The 20,730-nt window shown below is 37.8% G+C and overlaps 1 protein-coding gene and 1 long non-coding RNA gene across 5 annotated transcripts; both read left to right on the forward strand.

Moving 5' to 3' along the window:
- On the forward strand, window positions 1-5,453 carry LOC128013174 (uncharacterized). 3 transcript variants are annotated; one of them, XR_008183258.1, is made up of 4 exons: window positions 1-203; window positions 1,829-1,933; window positions 3,721-3,894; window positions 4,725-5,453. It is a non-coding gene; the product is annotated as an uncharacterized LOC128013174 (long non-coding RNA). The 3 variants fall into 3 exon arrangements; XR_008183257.1 differs by having other exon boundaries at window positions 5-167; XR_008183256.1 differs by lacking the exons at window positions 1-203; window positions 1,829-1,933 and having other exon boundaries at window positions 3,593-3,894.
- Window positions 5,454-5,976: 523 nt separating this feature from the next.
- On the forward strand, window positions 5,977-20,722 carry cul1b (cullin 1b). Of its 2 annotated transcripts, none has more exons than XM_052595935.1 (22): window positions 5,977-6,094; window positions 8,989-9,281; window positions 11,597-11,774; window positions 12,037-12,204; window positions 12,722-12,772; window positions 12,870-12,960; window positions 13,157-13,320; window positions 13,414-13,576; window positions 13,683-13,813; window positions 14,263-14,370; window positions 14,455-14,561; window positions 16,115-16,163; window positions 17,257-17,388; window positions 17,478-17,595; window positions 17,688-17,764; window positions 17,889-18,020; window positions 18,114-18,206; window positions 19,155-19,202; window positions 19,516-19,598; window positions 19,759-19,864; window positions 19,952-20,065; window positions 20,157-20,722. In XM_052595935.1, exons 2-22 carry the CDS (start codon window positions 9,142-9,144, stop codon window positions 20,235-20,237), a joined length of 2,334 nt encoding a protein of 777 aa, XP_052451895.1. In that variant the 5' UTR covers window positions 5,977-6,094; window positions 8,989-9,141; the 3' UTR covers window positions 20,238-20,722. The 2 variants fall into 2 exon arrangements, with proteins under 2 accessions (XP_052451895.1, XP_052451897.1); XM_052595937.1 differs by lacking the exon at window positions 5,977-6,094 and adding an exon at window positions 6,160-6,281.
- The last annotated feature ends 8 nt before the right edge of the window (window positions 20,723-20,730 follow it).

A 20,730-nucleotide genomic window follows, 5' to 3' on the forward strand; every position in this document is an offset into this window, starting at 1 on the left:
TGAGAAGCATGCACGCTGTATCTCTCAGTGAACACTAGAGGTCGCTGTATTTCTCTGCGCTGTGGCGTATGACGCTTCACTCGCTCTACGGATTCCTATCTCAATCATCTCCAGCTGCAGGGAACAAACACCTCAACAGCTCTTTTACAGCGCAACATTACAAACGGGTAAGATTAAATACGTGTCAACCACTGGGATTCAAGGTAATGTATGCATATTAGGGGATATCTGACCGAGCAAGTGGCCATTTTACACAATACATCAAAAGCTTCGCCATGCTAGAGGAGTTTGGGAATAATATGCTGTTTTTTTATTTTGTCAGTCTTTTACTTCGCATTAATTAGCCTTAAGCGACACTTTACCGGGGACCTGAAGCTAACCAGCTTTGGAATTGGCTTTAAAACATTTATTGTTTTTTTTTTTTTTTCATAGTGGTTTAATGCAAAAGTATATAAATGTGACTCACCTTTACCTTACATGTTTGTCTTGACCCCTACTGAAACTGAAAAGCTTACGAAATGCCTAAAATCGGGGCTAAATAATTTAGGGGGGGGGGGGAAAGCTTTCCCTCTGTAAACCACCATACACTATAGATTAATTATGTTGTGCATTATGGAAAACCTACAGTGCAAATTACATGTTCAAATTCTCTACTTGTGATCATTCATGAACTGTATAACGGAGATTGGCCAATCAGAACTCGCTACTATAACAAGCTGGATGAAGCAACTTCCGTGTTTTTTCGCGCAAAATGGTTAATGCAAGTCCAAAAGCATTCACTGTATGGTGAAGCCCATTAGATTGCCTTTATAATTCAAACGATTAATATAAAAAATACCTATTGTGGGAGTTTGTTTTTATATTAATGTACTTTTATGAACATCAGTGCATGTGCGCAAGCATAAATATGATAATAAATGTATACTACAGTGTAGAGCAACACGGTGTTTTATTCCTTGAATAAATCTGTTTTTGAACGAATCAAGTGAGCCAGTGAATCAACGCCGACGGTCCATTCACAGATTTCTTTTCTAATTGAATCAGCCGTTTTGAATGATTCGTTTGATTTGTCTGATTCAAGCAATAATGGACTTGCTGCCACCTACTGGCGGTTTTATAGTCATCTTTATTTATCCATGACAGTCCTAAACCCATAGACATATTAAATGATTTTTGTCTGTGCCTAAATCAGCCAAAGTGCCAGCAAAAAAAAAAACACACACAATTCAGCAAAATATGGTTTAATTAGCAGTATTCAGGCTCCAGAAGGAAGAAAAAATCTTATAAATAATAGTTTGTTCAATACTGCTAATTTTTCATTAAATGAAAAACCTTTTCAGAAAAAGATTTGTAATCATTATGTTAAATTTGCTACAGGACCCCCACCCTCCAAAGAAATTGACCACGCCATCCCCCCTGAGGTTTATTTTATTTTATTTACTTTATTTTTGTTTGAATTATTTTACTTTAGTAGATAAAATGGTGAACAGACAGAATTGTATTTTAGTTTGCTGTGAATATGCCACAATTACCCCACTTTAATGAATGTGGGCTATTAGGTCAAAAGTCTAGCCTTGAACTAAGAAGGTTAAAGGTGACTAGGCATAAGCAGTTTGACGTCTGTTTTCAGTATAATACCCATAATCTAAAGTAAAAGTAAGTGTCCTCTTCAGCCGTCTGTATCTCTTGGATGTCTTGACTGATCCCAACAGTGTGACACTGCTTCCTCTTGTTTATTTCCCCTGCTGTAAAACCAAAGTAGGTTTTGTATTTATTGTTCTGAGGACCAGGTAGTTTAAAACCTGCTTTATTATTTGCTTTCTTGCAGATATTCTGTGTTTGGGCTCTGCTGTAACCCTGGATCATCCTGTGAAGATTCAGCAAATGCATAATGCCGCGATCAAATGAACTTCCTGAAGAGTTCAAAGAGAAGGTAATTCTGTACCATAAGGCAGGTAAAGGATACAAATCTATTTCAAAGATTATGGGACTTCACAAATCCACAATCAGATCCATAATCTGCAAGTGGAAAATGCTGGGAACAGTGATGAATCTTCCCAGGAGTGGTCGACCACCTAAAATCTCTCCACAGGCGCAACGTAAAATCATCCAAGAAGTCGCAAAAAATCCTGAAATAACATCTAAAGAGCTGCAGGCTATTCTCGCTCTATCTAAAGTCAGAGTTCATCAGTCCACAATCAGGAAGAGACTGGACATAATCAGGCACCGTGAGAGAGTACCAAGGCGAAAATCACTGCAGAAAGAGAATGAAAAAAATGCTCATCTCTTGTTGGAGCAGAAGCTTCATGAAGCTGAAGTTTTTGAGGAAACTCTTGTAAAGACAGAAGTGGCAGAAGTGGAAGTTTTTGTTTAATAAGCATCAGAAACAGGCTTTTGCAACAATCCACAGTAAAAAAAAAAAAAAAAAAAAAAATGTTGCCAGCACTGTTACTATTGTGATATACTTTATTTCGTACTTGTATTTAATTGTGGCTCTATGTATTTTTTTTTTTTCTGTGTCAGGCATGAATAATTATATTTTTATGTATGTATAATATATATCATTTTGTTCACTCGCATAAGTTATTCTGTGCAATAAGATATTTATGCAGTAATATTTTTGTTCATCTCGTTGTATGAGACCTGACAGCAAAGTAAGAGAAATGTTCATTAATATATTACTATTACAAACAAATAATAAACAAAACACAAATGTCAAATCAATTACTTGGGTTATGCCTGGGTTTGGGCCTAAAATGGAGCATCTGTCAAAAAGTGTTAACGCATTAGTTTGTTTTTTTATTTTCTATAGTCCAAGTCAACAAGTTGTAGTGGAAACATTATAAGAATGAGCTTTTTAGGGCTATCCAAAATCAAAGACAAAACTGGTCATATGAGTTTTTGGAGGGATTTATTTTGTAATGCATCATCAGATGGCTGGTATGTTACATTTATATACCAAAATACATATTATTATAGCCCGTCTAAAAATGGCCTAGCGATGCCCATGGTTCCCAGGTCATCTCTACAAGAGGGATTAAAATGCTGATGAAATCAAGAAATTATGAGACATAAACACATGACAGTATGATTCAAATGTAAAAATTTTATAAATAAAATAGGCTAATAGAAGTTTTTTTTGTTTTTTCCTTTTTGCATTATAAGACAAAGATCTCTACCAGTTCCAAATACTCAGATTCATATTTTCATCTATCTTGAGACTGATTTTACAATGCAGGCTGCCAGAATGTCTTTAAATCACCACTGACTGGAACACTGTAAAATGCTGGCTTTTCTAATATGTTTAGAACAAAAACAACAACAACATATAAAGCCCAGTGTTTCTGAGAAATGTTGACAGGTTGGTAATTGCTGACATATTTCCCATTGTACTCGTCTAACTAAATAACTCAACACATCATATAATTATCCAAAAATATCTGCCTTAGAAATTCCAGATTTGGTAACTCACGAGATCTAAAGTGAGTAAAGTAACTAAATTAGCTTTACATTCGGATTTTACTTTGCGCTATGAAGAGAATAAATGAATAAGAAGGTAATGTTTGAGAAGTCTTGTGTGTGTTTGGGAGAACACTAGAGGTCGATGTGGCGTGAAACGCATCATTTGCTCTGAGTACTGAGCTCGGCTGTGTTGCCAAATCCGCAGTTTTCCAGGGAAACCTCGCCAAAAAAACGTGTATTTTATGATTTTACCCCCAGGAACGCGATTTTTACCGGGGGATCCCCTTGAAACGTAAGTGGACTAGTACTGGCTAGTTTTGAGCAGCAATGGGGCAGGCTTTGTTGTGAAACCCTGGCAAGCCAAAGGATTTCCAGTCAGCACCTGCATAGAAACTTCAGCCCACTAAAGCTGGACGTTAGAGAAGATCACAGGTAAGAATAAATATAATCATTTATCTGTTAGACACTTCGTTTTGGCATGACATATATAACTAAGGGAGATATTTGTCCATTTACCGAGAAGGCAAATATTTTGGGTTTTCTTCAGCAGTTAGCGAGTAACGTTAGAAGCTTGAAGCTGTGGGTGCAGGTGAATAATATATGTGTTGTTTTAAATATCTTTAAATGCCACTCATTTATTTGGCATTAACTTATATGTCTTAATGTTTGTGTTTAGCGGTCTTTCAGCAGGGTAACTGAAGCTAACCAGCTGTTAGCTCGCATTGCTAATGTAGCCTATTGATGTTGTTTACAAATATTCTTGTCAAACTAATTATTATCTTGAAATTATCATACGTTAAATTGTAAATCATTGAGTTGACAGCTAGGGAGTCGATTTTGTCGAGTTTCGATTCATTTCAACTATTCAGTTTAATTATATACACTATTTAGTAAAACAACAATGAAAAAATTTGTTTTATGTGAAAATAATGGAAGTTTACATGCAGTAAAAAAAATATTTTATTTCACTTCACTTGGTATTGTAATGTTTTGCAAAATGCTTAAACAGTTTGAGTATGTTCGACTTGAAAACTTTGAATTATGGCTGTGTATGAAATGTGCTATATATTGTAATTAAACTTGCCTTGCCTAACCAAGACCAGGACTGCATTTCCCAAAAGCACTGTAAGCCTAAAGCTGATCGTAGCTCCATCGGTGGCAGTGGGCCTGTATTCACCTTAGGTTTACGATGCTTTTGGGAAACGCAGCGTAGAGCGATTATGCTGTCACCAGAGTTAAATATTTTATTTGCTTTTTCATAGATTCCTTGCTGAAGTGGTTGGACACCCTAGATCAGCCTTCAGCTCCATCTGAAGTCAGCAAGCACTACTTATATTGAATCTGATTTCGATCCTTTGTCATTAAATAGACATAAAGTTGCCAACACAAAGGGTCTGTAAATGCATAATGGTACGGTCAGGTGAAATTTCAGAAGATATCAAAGAAAAGATCATTTCTTACCATAAGTCTGGTAAGGGTTACAAATCCATTTCAAAGATGATGGGACTTCACAAATCCACAATCAGATCCATAATCTGCAAATGGAAAACACTTGGAACAGTGATGAATCTTCCCAGGAGCGGACGACCACCGAAAATCTCTACAAAGGCCAAGCGTAAAATCATCAAGGAGGTCACGAAGAAACCCGAAATAACGCCCAAAGAACTGCAAGCTTGTCTTGCCCTAGCTAAAGTCAAAGTTTCGGAAGTTACAATCAGAAGAACACTGGGGAAATTAGGCTATGTGAGAGAGTATGAAACTAAAAAACAATGCAAAAAAGAATAAGGTTCTTGATGAGAATATTCAATCCAAAAGTGTTTAAGGAAATGTTTAAAGCCAAAAGGGGGGTTTTCTATGTGAAATGAAAAGGCCTACAGCATCATAAGTCAAACTCTTTGTTGTGTTCTGTATACAGTGTTTTTCTTGCAATGAAAATTTTTTCATAAATATTGTTATTCCGATGGAAAGAGATAAAATATTTAAAATATAAATTGTGTGTCATGTAGTTTATTTGGGTTATGAGATGACTGGTTGGGATATGTGCAGTGACATTCATCTGCTCTTTTGTATTGATTTATAAACTAGGTTTTTCTTTTCAAAACATTGTTTCCATTCAAATATCTTCATATTGCTGCATTTACAATATGGATATCGCGTAACTATTCAATATGTGCGACATAATTTTTTTTTAACAACTTATAGTACTTAGACGTAACTATATATACTGTAGTAGACTATCCAAAATACTTAGGAGGGTGATGTAAAGAGGTGGGTGAACACTAGATATTGGGAACATTAATGTATTTTAACAAAATGCATTAAAACACTATATCACAATAGACACTGGGTGATCTGGGGCTTGAGAAGGCTCTGTATTATCAAAGTTCCCTTACTTGAAAATTTTATAATAGATCATTCTTGGTTGATACAGTTTATGAACTAGGGCACTCAGGTCAGTGAACAGCGGGTGTCGCTGTATCTCTCAGTGAACGCTAGAGGTCGCTGTGTTTCTCTGCGCTGTGGCGTATGACGCTTCACGCTCTCGTACGGAATTCCCAATCATCATCTCCAGTCATACACAGAACAGCATTGGCCTCAAGCTCATAGAGCTCGACGTTAGAAACGGTCACAGGTAAGATTGAATAGCTTTATATACCTGTCAGCCACCCCGGTTTGGCTGGACGTGTACTTAGACCAAAATATTTGTCCAATTATTGAAAAAGAAGGCAAACGTTTTGGTGCTATTAAAAACGACTTAATGAATAACGTTAGGTGGCCATTTCACGTTAATATCAAAAAAGCGTCTCCGTTTTAGAGAAGTAGGTTGATATTAAGTCTTGTTTGTCTTATTTATAGGTTATATTTTAATGTCAGTTGTTTATTTCTTGTCAGCGGCAAATTATTATGGCAATGTTACCTGAAGCTAGCGACCTGCTAAGTTACCTAGCATTGCTAATGTATTGATACTGTTTAGAAAAATAGTAACGTACATTAAAATAGGCATTAAATAAACACACCTTGTATATTTAAGACGTTAATGTGCTCTTCTTGGTCAAGTCTGTGATGGAGATCTAAAGCTGAGGCCGACTGAAGAAAGAACAGTCATTTGAACACATTTATATGAATTGTGCTGTCTCAGATGCCTAACGTACCTAGACAACATTATTGGGCCAAAATGCAGTCTACTAGATAGACAGCTCAGTAGTTTTTTAGATACTGCCATACGTGACCAAGAATTGGTTTTATTTTGAAGTTTCCTAAAGCTCATGTGCCAGTGTATGGTATGTTTCCTTCTGAAATTAGAAAGATTTTCCATGAGGATGGTTTATGAATCATGCTAATTTTGGCTTGCTTTCTTGGCAAAGGCGTCCTCAGTTATCAGAAAAGATCAGTAGGTGTAGGACATCAATTGTTTTTCAACCAGACTGTCATGATGGTCATAGAGAGGTGTTTTTGTACTCAACAAAACAAGTATTGCTTTTGTCACTCACACATAATCAGTGTTATGTTCAAGTTTATGATGAATAAGCTTACTGGTGAGTATTCAGTGTCTAATGCCAGTCTCAGGCTTCATTAAGTTTTGTTTTGAATCAGTCATAGTATAAGCTTGATTCAACCCACAGTTTATGAGCCAAAAGTGTAAATTCTGTCATGGTTACTAACCTTCACGTCTTTCCATACTTGTAGGACTTTTCTTTTTCTTCCGTGAAGCTCAAACGAAGTGGTTTTTCTATCAAATGGAAGCTAATAGTAATCAAAACTTCAAAACTTATTGGTTACCAACATTTTTCAAAATATCTCCTTTTGTGTTCCACAGAAGAAAGAGATTGATTCTGTGTGATTTTGCCTTTACCTTGAATGACGTAAAGTACTCCTGGCTTGTACTCGGACAGTAATTGTTGGGGTTTAGACAACTTAAAAGTCACATGTTTGATTTCATGAAATATCCCACTGATGAATGTGGGTCAGAAAGTCTAGTCTTGCTTTGGCTGAACTAATAAGATTAAATGTGACCCATCTCAAGCAGGTTGACATTCCCAGAATGATCAGGTGAAGCACTTTAGTGTCACTACCTTAAATGTACTGAAATATTACGGGTAATGAATGACTCTTATAGCTATTATTAAAAGCTGTTGCATTTACAGAGGCTAATAGATAAGCTTAGACACATGTATCGTAAAGCTGGATGTATATGTGTGTGTAGTGGAGCAACCGTCTGCTTCTTTAATGTGTGTCACCATAAGCTGGGCTGATCCTGACGGAGTGACGCCACTCCAGCTTGTTTATTTCCCTCGCTGTAAAACCTCACGTTCTCTGGGTCAGTGATTTAGCAGGGCTGGGAAAAGTTGTGGGACTTTGCTTTTCTTGATTTACAGTTTATCAGATCTATGAGCATTTATATTTAAACGTGACTTAATGTCTGTATCCTGACATCTACATTTGATGTTTGATGTTTTTAATGAGTCTCTTATATTTAGGCCTATTGGTCAATGGAGTTAGTTGTGCTGGCTATAGAAACAGCTGTCTGTAAACAAGAAGCCTTAGAAAGAACGATGTGGGAAATACTATTAATAACCCAGCTAAACCCAATCCCGCTGGTCACATGTTTCGACGCACACCAGCCCTCGGTTGCTCTTGCTTCTCTGACATGTGGAATCTCAAACACCACAACATGTAAACAATGACCGGCAAGATTCATATCCTCTGCACCACAACAGACAGCAGTCAGACACGCAGCTAAATATAACACTGACCCAACACTTGTCACTTCACATGAGCTGTGGAATGATGCTTAGTTTCCCATGAGTCTCCAGTCCTGTCAGGTTAGCTTTTTCTCCTAAAGGGTAAGGTCATTGATTTTACCCAGCTTTGTATTGTTACAGTTTCTCAGCATCAGTAGGAATTTAACAATGAGTATTATGTTTTCGTGTTACCTACACCAAGATATCCCCATTTGTTTGTCAGCTAACGTCATTTACGTCATTAAACAGACTTTTAACAGCTCCAGGGAAAACTACAGATTGTTCTTCCACGGTTTGATATCCCTGCTCATGGATAATGTAATCGAACCCTGTGTATTAAGGGCATCAAAGTTTTCTTTTTTTGCCACATACTTTTTTCAGTTTTTTTCTAGTCTTGTATCACCATTTTTTATTTTTTATTTTAAGAATTCCGTTTCTACTGCGTAGACAGATAACTTTTATTAAAAGCCCATCTTGCCAGTGATCAATTTCCTCTTTAAATATGAATACAAGTACTTAAGTTTCTTTTTCTCTTTTTCTTGCTGTTGTGTCTACCTACAGGATAAGCTAGTTCTGTCCTATTTAACACCTGTAAATGCTGCTTATAATGCTGCATGTCATTCACAGCATCATGCATAACCTGTTGTTGTTGTTGTTGTTATTATCATATCCATCATCATGAAAATAAAATTCCCTGTTTTATGGTTATTTTCATGTTGCACCCCTTTAAAATGGCAGTAAGTGCGGTTCTTTAATTTCAAACCTGATTTGTTTGCTCTCTCAGATACCATCTGTGAAGTGCAGCGGTACTCATCCCTGACCTGATCCTGTCTGAATGCTCTCCAGCATGGTGGACTACATGTGAAGCAGCAGTGTTCTGGAGCAGAACGGGGAGAAGAGAGGATTCATCTGACGCGAGCAGACCGGCACAGAGACAATGTCATCCAACAGGGGCCAGAACACCCACGGGCTCAAACAGATTGGGCTGGACCAGATCTGGGATGACCTGAGATCAGGAATACAGCAGGTCTATACACGCCAGAGCATGGCTAAGGCACGCTACATGGAACTCTATACGTATCTTACCAGGCTCCGCCGGATTAATGGGGCCAGCAGCTGTGGCCAGCACACTGAAAGGCTTTGTCTTTTTAGGTGTGGTACCATGTGTGTGAATTTTGCGCTTGTAATGAGAATAAGACCTCGGCTTATGAGGTAAACCCTTTGAATGGTTTGGGTTTCTGTAGTATACATTGCATAGCTTGTTTCACTGATGGGCAAACGAGTGATAATTACGTGCTATTCAAAGTACATCAACTCTTTCTCACTCATTGTGTAAGTTCTGAAGCTGGGATTTATACGTTTATCTCAGGGCTGAAAGTTTGCTTGACGAAATTTCACGGTCGAAATCCTGTCATTATAGGGTGAAGCCGTGTGGTCGGGAGTTTTCTGTAAAGGGATCAACATTTCTTTGTGCAGACTTTTACTTGATCTCATGAATTCATCTTGTTGACCAACAGGAAACTACTTGATTTGAAATTATTTCTGTGTGCGCTGTGCTTCATAAATCACTACACTACTGACAGTAGACAGTTAATCTTTTTTGCATTATGCAGAGTGATTATTATTTTTCTTTAATGCCACAGAACATTAAATCATCGAGTGGAATATGCTATTTTAAATGAGCTTCAGTTCATAGCCATTTCATTTTTCTTTTTCAATTGACTACATATTATAGCTTTGGCAGGCCTGTTTATTATTTAAAAAAAACAGAACAAACAAACAAATCTTTTCAAATTAGGTTCACAATTAACTAAAGATTTTAATCATATTAATTGCATGCATTAATTACAGTATTGCGATTGGTTAAATAAACAGGTCACCTGATTTCAGACTGAAGTGCCCAGGATAATATTTGTGTCACATAAACATAATGCAGAAAAAGTAGATTATTATTATTATTATTATTTATGCAGAATTGCTTTGCAACATTTCATATTTAGGTTACATTCATTTTCATCTATTTTATCTCTTTTATCTAGGAGAAAAGTATATAGATAAGCTACTGTGAAATATGTGAATGTCTTTAAACAATATTAGACCATATTAGACTTGCTTATTAATTTATCCAGAGAATAGCATAAATTTATACATACTGAGAACCCCCTCCCCCCACCAGATCATAAGATATTGTTATTGTAATATAAATGGAAAGAATGTGGCTTTCGAAGTCAGTGCAGTTTTTACTTTTTAACATCAACACAAAATAATTAATCGTATGTGTTGAGTAACTTGTGAATTGCAAAACTGTAAAATGAAAGTGCGTGGTGTAATACATTTTAACTGACCCTTTTATAATCCAAGGCGTCTCCCAGCCCATGTGTTCCACTTTATAGCTCTTCAAAGCAAGAGTGTTCAAACGTCTTGCTGTGTGTCTGGGAAATGAAAACTTTGACAAGGACCTGTGTTCACATTCAGATTTGCAGTTTTGCATTTCACCCACTATAGTGCCACATCAAACACAGGGCGTAATTGCTCTGAGTTTCAGCTGACATTTTCCTCTGCATCTCAAGTCATGTGTTTTTTTCTGTCTGCGTGTGGCCTTGTGTGTACCCAAAGAACTTTCTGTTGTTGTCGCAGGTTTCTTTAGCGCTGGTCATATAACATATAACTGTAGTGTCAGAGTGCTTTCATTGCAGCACAGTGGAGCTCACAGTTAGTGGTAAAGGTGTCATACTTGGCTCTCAGAAAAACAAAAGAAATAGTTCTGGTAATCACAGTTAATGTGGTCATGACCTTTCAACTACTGCACTGAGACATAGCAGCTTGCAATAAATACACACCCATGTAGAGGACATGTAATATTGTGGACTTATTTCCGTCTTGAGATACATGATAGCATCTCTAGATCTATTAAAACAGAAGTTTTCTCAAGGGCTGGAGCACTGAGACTTTTGAAAGCACTGCGTCATTCTTCTTTAAGATTGAGGCTTCAAAGTTTCTTTAAAGATTTGTTCTGTTTTCCCATTTATTTTTGTCTCGTAGGATTTAAGGTGTGTTAGAACTTAAGTGTCCACAAACTGTTATGGAGCAAGTTTTGTATTTACTGTTGTAAAATAGATTACATTTTTGTCTAAAGGAGTTTGCAGTCATGCTTTTCTTAGTTTCTGACATGTTCAAGAACACTCTTAGGAGCAAATCTGATGCTATTAATCCACAACGTTTATTCATTTTTTTGTACTCTGATACAGCTAAAAAGACAAAGCTACTTGGCATCTGAATCAGAAAGCATCATCATAATGGAATGCCATCCCATCAGTGTAAAAATCTGCTGATATGTCTGTTTTGTCATCTTTTACTCCTATACGATCTTAAGACTTTAACCCACTGTTCAGACATGTGTATAACTACTGTACCAGCGTGCACCAGTCCAACCAGGCCAGGGGTGCTGGCATCCCCCCCTCCAAACCCTCCAAGAAACCGGCCACACCTGGCGGGGCACAATTTGTCGGACTAGAACTCTACAAAAGACTGAAAGAGTTTCTGAGGAGCTACCTGACAAACCTTCTCAAGGTAGTAGCCTACGGTGTGCTTATTGTTCAGGGTGCCATGATGCATTGATGATCATTTTGTTCAGGTGATTTTTTTAAATAGTATTTAAAGCAGACACTGTTTGCACTGGCCATAATAGAAAAGGAAAAATTATCTAAAATTATGAGCTATTTATATGGTTTGTTGTGCTTCAATATCATTAATTTTAGTGAGGTGGCTTAATTGATTGATTTGATATTGTTTTGCTGTTGTCACTTCTCCTCCATCTGTCTGTGTCTGGCAGGATGGAGAGGACCTGATGGATGAGAGCGTTCTGAAGTTCTACACGCAGCAGTGGGAGGACTACCGCTTCTCCAGTAAAGTGTTGAATGGGATCTGTGCTTACCTCAACAGACACTGGGTGCGCCGAGAGTGTGATGAGGGACGGAAAGGAATTTATGAAATCTATTCGGTACAAGAAACACTACACGCCCCTGCCTGACTCATAGATTCCTGTTTTACATTTCCACACATTGTGTTCATAAAACGTGGATTAATGGCTATAGTGTATTGTAGTTTAGCTATATTTATTGCTCCTAATAGCCAATGCACATGAGACCACACATCAGCTGTATCTTGTGTGTGAATTAACACTAGCACTTGGTCTTTATGAGGGAGCTGATGACTAATGTCTCTTGACCAATGGACTTGCTGCATTGGCTCTAAATCATTAGATGAGCATTAGTAAAGCATTAGTTTGTCTTGTGCATGAGTTGCTAACCTATTGTTGTTGTTGTAATATTATTTAGATTTGTTTTATAGTTTATAATAATGGTAATAATAATTACTAAAATTATTACTTTATAAATATAGTCTTTGATCATATTGCAGTTCTTAAAAAAAGGTAGTTTATTAAAGCCGCTTTGCCTTGTGTCTCATCACATAAAAACAGTAATCTAATCATTATTAATAATGTTTCTCCTTCACAGCTTGCTTTGGTCACTTGGAGAGAGTGCTTATTTAGACCTCTAAACAAGCAGGCAAGTTCATTATTGGCTATTTATAACATTCCATTTGTAAGATATGTTTCTTACATTTTCATCAGACATTAAATACCCTGTCTTTTGTTTTGTATAGGTGACAAATGCTGTGTTAAAACTCATTGAGAAGGAGAGAAATGGTGAGACTATTAACACCAGACTCATCAGTGGAGTGGTGCAGTCCTACGGTGAGTGTGGTAGTCTTACATTTACATCTCTTCTGTGCTGGCCTCTCAAAATCTTGCATTATTCATTTTATTGTCAACTCCGTCAGAGCCAGCTGTTGTCCCTTAAGGACATTTTCAAATCTAGTTTGGATCAAATAAACCCAGTACTGTCTGGACTTTTGAAGCATCGTGTTGTGATTCGGTTGGTCTTTTCCAGTTGAGTTGGGCTTGAATGAGGATGATGCGTTTGTGAAGGGGCCGACATTATCAGTTTACAAGGAGTACTTTGAGTCACAGTTTTTGGCTGACACAGAGCGCTTCTACACACGGGAAAGCACAGAGTTCCTCCAGCAAAACCCTGTTACTGAATATATGAAAAAGGTAAACAAGTTCAGATTCAAGTCTGGCATTATAATATAAATGGCTGTTGGTTTTGTTATATTTTTAAGTCTACATTTCTTATAATGTGTGCAGGCAGAGGCACGGTTGCTGGAGGAGCAGCGGAGGGTGCAGGTCTATCTCCACGAGAGCACACAAGATGAGCTGGCTCGCAAGTGTGAGCAGGTCCTCATCGAGAAACACCTGGAGATCTTCCACACAGAGTTCCAGAACCTTCTAGATGCTGATAAGAATGAAGGTCAGTCAGTGCTGCATTGTCCCCTTCGTTCGGGCAATATCTAAGGTTTCATACACGCATAACAACATTAACAAGAACAGTTAATACACGTTCTGTATAATTCCAGATCTGGGTCGGATGTACAACCTTGCTTCCCGGATCACGGATGGTTTGTGTGAGCTCAAGAAACTCTTGGAGTCCCACATTCATAATCAAGGGCTGGCTGCCATTGAGAAGTGTGGAGATTCAGCGCTCAATGTGAGTTCTGGTGTTGCAACACAAAGCCACAATATTTTTGGGCTGTAGCAGCTGCTGTGGAGAGGAATTTGATTGATTTAGCTTATCTAAAAATGAGCCAAACCGGTTGTAAACACATTCCCTGAACTCAGGCCCTCACTTCTTTGTATAACAGGTCTATTCTTTCCATCACAAAATGACAGTTATTTGTTTAACTAGGGTTTTGCCTAAATTCTCTTTCAACTATACACATAATTGTGTTTCAAAGGCATGACTCACCTATGCTTTGTCATTCAGTAGAAATCCAAGTGCACCTTGGTCAAAGCCAAACCAGAAATATTTAACTCTATTAATACTGGATATCTTTTTACTGGCTATCTTTGTGCATGTTTTCCTGTATCTCTGTTCGATTCGGTTCCTGTAACATCTTAATTTGATCACGGTTTGAACTGCCGCCGCTTGTCTTCCAGGATCCCAAAATGTATGTGCAAACAATCTTGGATGTTCACAAGAAATACAATGCTCTCGTCATGTCTGCGTTCAATAATGATGCTGGGTTTGTGGCAGCACTCGATAAGGTTTGTGATCTATATTATAGGTCAGTTTTGAGCTGTAGTGTTTATTTATAGCGCTGGTGTAACTTTCACTCTACTGCTCTCCAGGCCTGTGGGAGATTCATTAATAATAATGCAGTGACGAGGATGGCGCAGTCCTCCAGCAAATCTCCTGAGCTTCTGGCCAGATACTGCGACTCCTTACTGAAGAAGAGGTGAATTGTCTTATTCATATTCCATCCTTGATCTGTTTACATGTGAATCTGACAATGAAATCTTGTGAATGTCTGGTACATTATTACAAACACATCATTTTATGTTTTAGGATTAGAGGCTTGAATCTTTGAATGCAGTATTCTGACCGAATAATAAAAATAAGCTGCTTTAGGAGCCGTTCACATATCGCGCCAAAAAACGTGTGGAAAACGCTAGGCGCACCGCTTTCTCCTTCTTTCCAAAGCGCTCGGGCAGTTGCGTCTGCCTTTGATAAGCAACCATGACACGCTCTCTCCATGAATATGCGGAAATTTCAGCAAAGGATAAATGGATTTGCAGCTCTAAAAATCGCTTGCAGTAGCTCTGCTACTAAATTTATTTCAAAACAGAAATCCATATACAACTATGATCAGCTGTTCCTTTCATCTTGGCTGAGCTTTTAACGTTGTTACAGGAAAGGATGAAGCTGATTGGTTAGTTCTTGTCACATTACCCGCATTGCGCTTGCGGCATTCTGAAAAGTTGAAATGTTTTTAACTCGATGCGGTGCGGACGTGCCTAGAAAGACTGCTTCGCTTCCATTATGATCTCACCTATGCTTTATGTCATCCGTTATTTTCTATATTGGAAATAACGAACATGAGCTCGCAAAAGACGCGATATGTGAACGGCCCCTTAGGATTTAAAGGGCACATGTTATGCCCCTTTTTATAAGATGTAATATTAGTTTTGTGTGTGCCCAGAATGTGTCTGTGAAGATTCGGCTCAAAATACTCCACAGATCATTTATTATAACGTGTGGGAAATTATTTTTGGGGCATGGCAAAAAAAAAAAAGAGCTATTTTGGTGTGTATCACTTTAAATGGAAATGAGCAGCATATTCCCGCCCTGTCTTCAGAAGAGGGCATGGCATATACATTTCTGCTTTGCATACCTACAGCAGTAAACAGCCGGTAGAAGCAACAGAGCAAGAGAACCGGAGAACTCTGGCTGAAGAAACACCTAAAGATTGAACCAGGACGTCTTGAAATGGGTTTTTTGATACATTTATGTACTTGTAGTGTTTTCACAGTTGATTTGCAATGACACAAATACTTTGATAATGTTCACTATGTGTTTTAATGAAACGCCGTGTACACAAATGGAAACTCTGGTAATGCAGGACTGTAAGTCAGCAGACGTGTGCTGGGCCGCTGCTCCGAGTATCAGCGTGATTCTAATGAGACTGATTTGGTTTAATGGGGATTAAAAAACAAGGAGTGGGTGGATTTTTATCATTGTAGGGTGGTTGTGTTCACACACTGCTGTCACATTTATGTCCAAACACCATGTTAAAGTGGATTTTGCATAATGGGTACCCTTTAAAAAACTACTACTATTAGCAAGACTCATATGTAAAATTCTACCAAAAAAAAGAATCCATTGCATGAGCTCAAAAGCTCAAATGTGACGTTATAAAAGTGTAGGAAAGCTTGTGTTTGCTTTGAGGGTTTAGCTGGTGTTTAGGAATCTTCATAACACCGATGATTTAATGGAGTGTGTTTCATCTAGTTCAAAGAATCCAGAGGAGGCTGAGCTCGAAGATACTCTCAACCAAGTGGTGAGTTTCACTGTACTCCACTGAGATTGACACGGACACCCCTTAATCTGTTCTGGATCTCTTACTTGAATTCAGAACACTCTTAACAGTTCATGTTTGCTCCGTTTATTAATGTGGTGGTGTTAAATGCTGCCATGTATGTCTGTATATCAAGGAGTTAGATTTTCTGTGCTCTATTTGATACTTCTATCAAATTAAATGCTTGTGAAGGGACTCAGAGCAGCTCTGGAGATGAAGTTCCTGTGTAGTGTCGATATATGAAGTAGAAAGATACAGACCACAAACAACAGTAGGTTTTGCCAGATGAGTGTGTTACCCCATTAGTGTTTAGTCGATGCTTGTTTTCACTTATTGGCACTTGTCAAATCTTGGAATGCCTGAGAGGTGACGTGCTGCAATCTGGTCACTGTCAGCGTCGGTCTGCGTCTGTCGGTCATGTGTGAATTAGCCTTCATATAGTCTGTAACATTTCTTTACTGAATTCTTTGATTCCGTTTGTTTTCTCCGCATCACAGAAACTGTAGGACTCTTATTATTCTATGACTAATACTAGAGTTATGATTGGTGTACCAGTTGTGTAATGCATTAAAGGAAAGCTGTAGTTCAAGGTATGCAACAATAGTATTGGTTCAGCGTGTCGTGCTCCATCCAGTTGTCATCAATAAATTATCCATTATTTCATGCAAATAACCTTAAACCAACCCTAATCCTAACCCTAAGAACATGTAGTTAATTAATATTATTTAGTACTTAAATGTATAAATACACTGTAATAAAGACACCTTAATATAGTTTTGACAATTCCATTCTTATATCATCCGATTTATTTATTTTTTGCAAGCATCATTTATTTTTGTCAGTCTGATCAAATAATGAGTCAAGTAAAAGATTGATTATTGAAAGTGGTTGATTATTGCTTTCATTTTCTTTTTGGTATGAACCGCACATTTTCTGTCCAGGTGTTTTGTGCATACAGAAAATTGTCAGCCTGTGCGCATTATGCATATCGTACACAAATGACTGAAAGTCAGTCAGTTTGTCTCGTATTAATGTGTGATTGATAATAAGGTTCTCCAACATCCTTCATCGTCAGATGGTGGTTTTCAAGTATATTGAGGATAAAGACGTGTTCCAGAAGTTCTATGCCAAGATGCTGGCCAAAAGACTGGTGCACCAGAACAGTGCCAGCGACGACGCAGAGGCCAGCATGATCTCCAAACTGAAGGTCTGTGCACTTGTTTATTGAAGATGGCTTCAATACGACTTTACTGTGAATCAATGCTTAACACCGTTTTTTCTTCTGTCCGCCCTCAGCAAGCATGTGGTTTCGAGTACACCTCCAAACTACAGCGCATGTTCCAGGACATCGGTGTCAGCAAAGACTTGAATGAGCAATTCAAAAAGCACCTTTCTAACTCTGAGCCTTTGGACTGTAAGTGCTCCACACTCCTCCTGTTTGTAATATGATGCAGCATGCATGCGGTCTCTACTGATGAATCAAATCTGGCTCCATCTGTCTCGCAGTGGATTTCAGTATCCAGGTTCTGAGCTCTGGCTCGTGGCCGTTTCAGCAGTCTTGCACGTTCGCTTTACCATCTGAGGTGAGATGCTCAGATGCTTAACCCTGCAATTTTCTAAGCCCTTCACACCCTTCCACAAGCTGAGAATAATATGTGATTACACTTCCAGTTGATGATAGTTTTTCAACGCCTTTGTTTTTCACAGTTGGAGCGGAGTTACCAAAGATTTACAGCTTTTTATGGAAGTAGACACAGCGGGCGGAAGTTGACATGGCTTTACCACCTTTCCAAAGGGGAGCTGGTCACCAACTGCTTCAAGAACAGATACACCCTGCAGGTTTGTCTTCGTCAAGGCTGCGTCATGTCAGTAGTAATTCATAGCATGTAAGGCTGTAGGAGTCATGTGTTTGTGTGTGTCGTGTCGCCACAGGCCTCCACCTTCCAGATGGCCATCCTGCTCCAGTTCAACACAGAGAACAGCTACACCGTCCAGCAGCTGGCCGACAGCACACAGATCAAAATAGTGAGTGCAGTGCCATTGCTTTATGTTCACATAGTCAATCAGTGAACTTTGATCTTCATCTCATATCAAATTCATACTCGGAACAAAAAGATAAGGTAACAGATACCGCAATTACATCTATGTGAAGTTCAACTACCGTAGTTTATACGAGAAGTATTCATGCTCTGCTGGAAATCCTTTACGTTTTTATGTTCTTGGTCAAAAATTGCTTGTCAATCTTTTATTATTTTATATTATGACCACATCTTAGTTTGTTTTGAATCCCCTGAATGAACAAAGTCAGTTTTAGTCCAATGTGATAACATTTTACAGAAAAAAAGAAAATCCTCAGTGTGAGGTGTTAAAGGTGCTGTATGTAAGTTTTTGACTCTACTAAAGCATAAAAATACCATCATATGTTTGCAGATATTTAAGAAACATGGTTAGTTAATATACTTGTTTATCTTAAAAAATGATGCTACAGTCAGTTATTCTCCTTTGAAAATGTGTGTTCCAGGCTGGAATGTCTGTAGTTGTTTTTTGGTTTGTGAAACCCCTCCACTGCCAGTTTACCCAATTGTGTCTTGGCACCCCGGGTTGCCAATTGATGGAAAACACAGCGCATTTCATTTGATTTATTTTCAATTGCGCTTGTTCTTGTGGTCAATCTGGCAACCTGTATGTGCTCAAGTCTGAGGAAGAGGGACTGGCTAAAAATAAAACCCCTCTCCAATATTTTGAATTTGGACTGCAATACCTAGTCCAACCACTCGGTGTCAATCCTACATACAGCACCTTTAAAATCAAATTAAATATAAATTATTTTTTGGTTGACTTTAATTATCCAAAGCAAGTATCAGTCTGGATATTACTTAAAACGTTCGAGTTTTGTCAGCTTGATTGCTGTCTTTTATTTATATATATATATACTTGCTAAATTACATTTTTAAATTGTCATTTTTTTTCCAGGATATTTTGGTTCAGGTCTTGCAAATCCTGTTGAAATCAAAGTTGCTGGTAAGTGTTGAGAACTAGTGGTGTATAGGACCCTATAATTGTCTTTCAATATCAGTGCTGTTTATATCAGATTTGCTCTTTGTGTGTAAGATTCTCACATTTGCAAGTAATTTGATTACATCTTGATTCAAAATCATGAGTGTGAATCACCCAATTAGACTTTATAAAATTTTAATATTTGCTCTTTGTGCTTACAGTGTACATGCAATCCCCTTAATTGTTCACATTTCTGTTTAAACATGTTTTTGTGAATCATTTTATATTAATCATGCAATTATTGACATACCTTGTTTTGTACGTGTATTTTTTGTAGGTCTTGGAGGATGAGAATGCAAATATTGATGAAATGGATTTCAAGCCTGATACATTAATCAAACTTTTCCTGGGGTATAAGAAGTGCGTGCATTTTCTTACTACTTCATGTTTGATCTCCACAGTATACACTTAACAATTGACTATAACATTTTAAAATGGTGCATAGTAATATTTTTGAATATTATGTTAGGTTTGCATTTTTGACATCTACAAATCTAGGCTGTTCTCTCTCTGTGTGCAGTAAGAAGTTACGGGTGAATATCAATGTGCCAATGAAGACGGAGCAGAAACAAGAGCAGGAGATGACACACAAGAACATCGAGGAAGACAGGAAGCTCCTCATACAGGTATTAAAAATAAACTATAGCTGTCCCTTGAAGTTGAAATAAAATATGCTTTTGAATCTACCCATTTTGTTGTGGTGTTGTGTGCAGGCAGCTATCGTGAGAATCATGAAGATGAGGAAAATTTTAAAGCACCAGCAGCTTTTGGCAGAAGTGCTGAACCAACTTTCTTCCCGATTCAAACCTCGTGTTCCTGTCATCAAGGTAACAGAAATGCAGCGCTCTGCAATTCTGACGACTACTAAAACATTCATATGAAATATTTAAATGTTTTTTTTTTTGTTTTTTGTTTCAGAAATGCATTGACATTTTGATAGAGAAGGAATACCTGGAACGTGTGGATGGGGAAAAAGACACTTACAGTTACTTGGCATAACAATGTCTTTTGAAGTTTGACGACCTTAAATATGTGTCTAAAGTCGACACACAGGATTCTCTCATAAAGATCTCTTTGTTGCCGAGTATGACAATGTGACACTGGACTTTTCCCTTTAAAGCCAGACTGTCTTTGTCTTTAAGCCCTTAAGATGCTCAGGATTGCCATTTACTTTTTAATGTGTAAATACTGGACATTGATCTATACTCATAGTGGGACCCAGTCAGGGTTGCATGCTATTGCCTAGCATTCTGAAAATACAAAACGCTGATTAATTTAATTGTAATTATGACTTTTGGACAACTGAAGAGATTTTGGTTGCAGACAGAAATACATATAATTAAGAGGATCGGTTTCAGATCTAATCATGTCTGACTGGCTGTTTATAGAGTTGCATTATTACCAGCCACGAGAACACCATTTGTATAGTGCAGTTCATTTTATAAATATCATGAATAAACAAAATTTTTCTTTTTGCTTTTTCAGTGCCAGA

Source organism: Carassius gibelio, chromosome B24 (genome assembly GCF_023724105.1).
Source record: "Carassius gibelio isolate Cgi1373 ecotype wild population from Czech Republic chromosome B24, carGib1.2-hapl.c, whole genome shotgun sequence".
Taxonomy (NCBI): Eukaryota; Metazoa; Chordata; class Actinopteri; order Cypriniformes; family Cyprinidae; genus Carassius; species Carassius gibelio.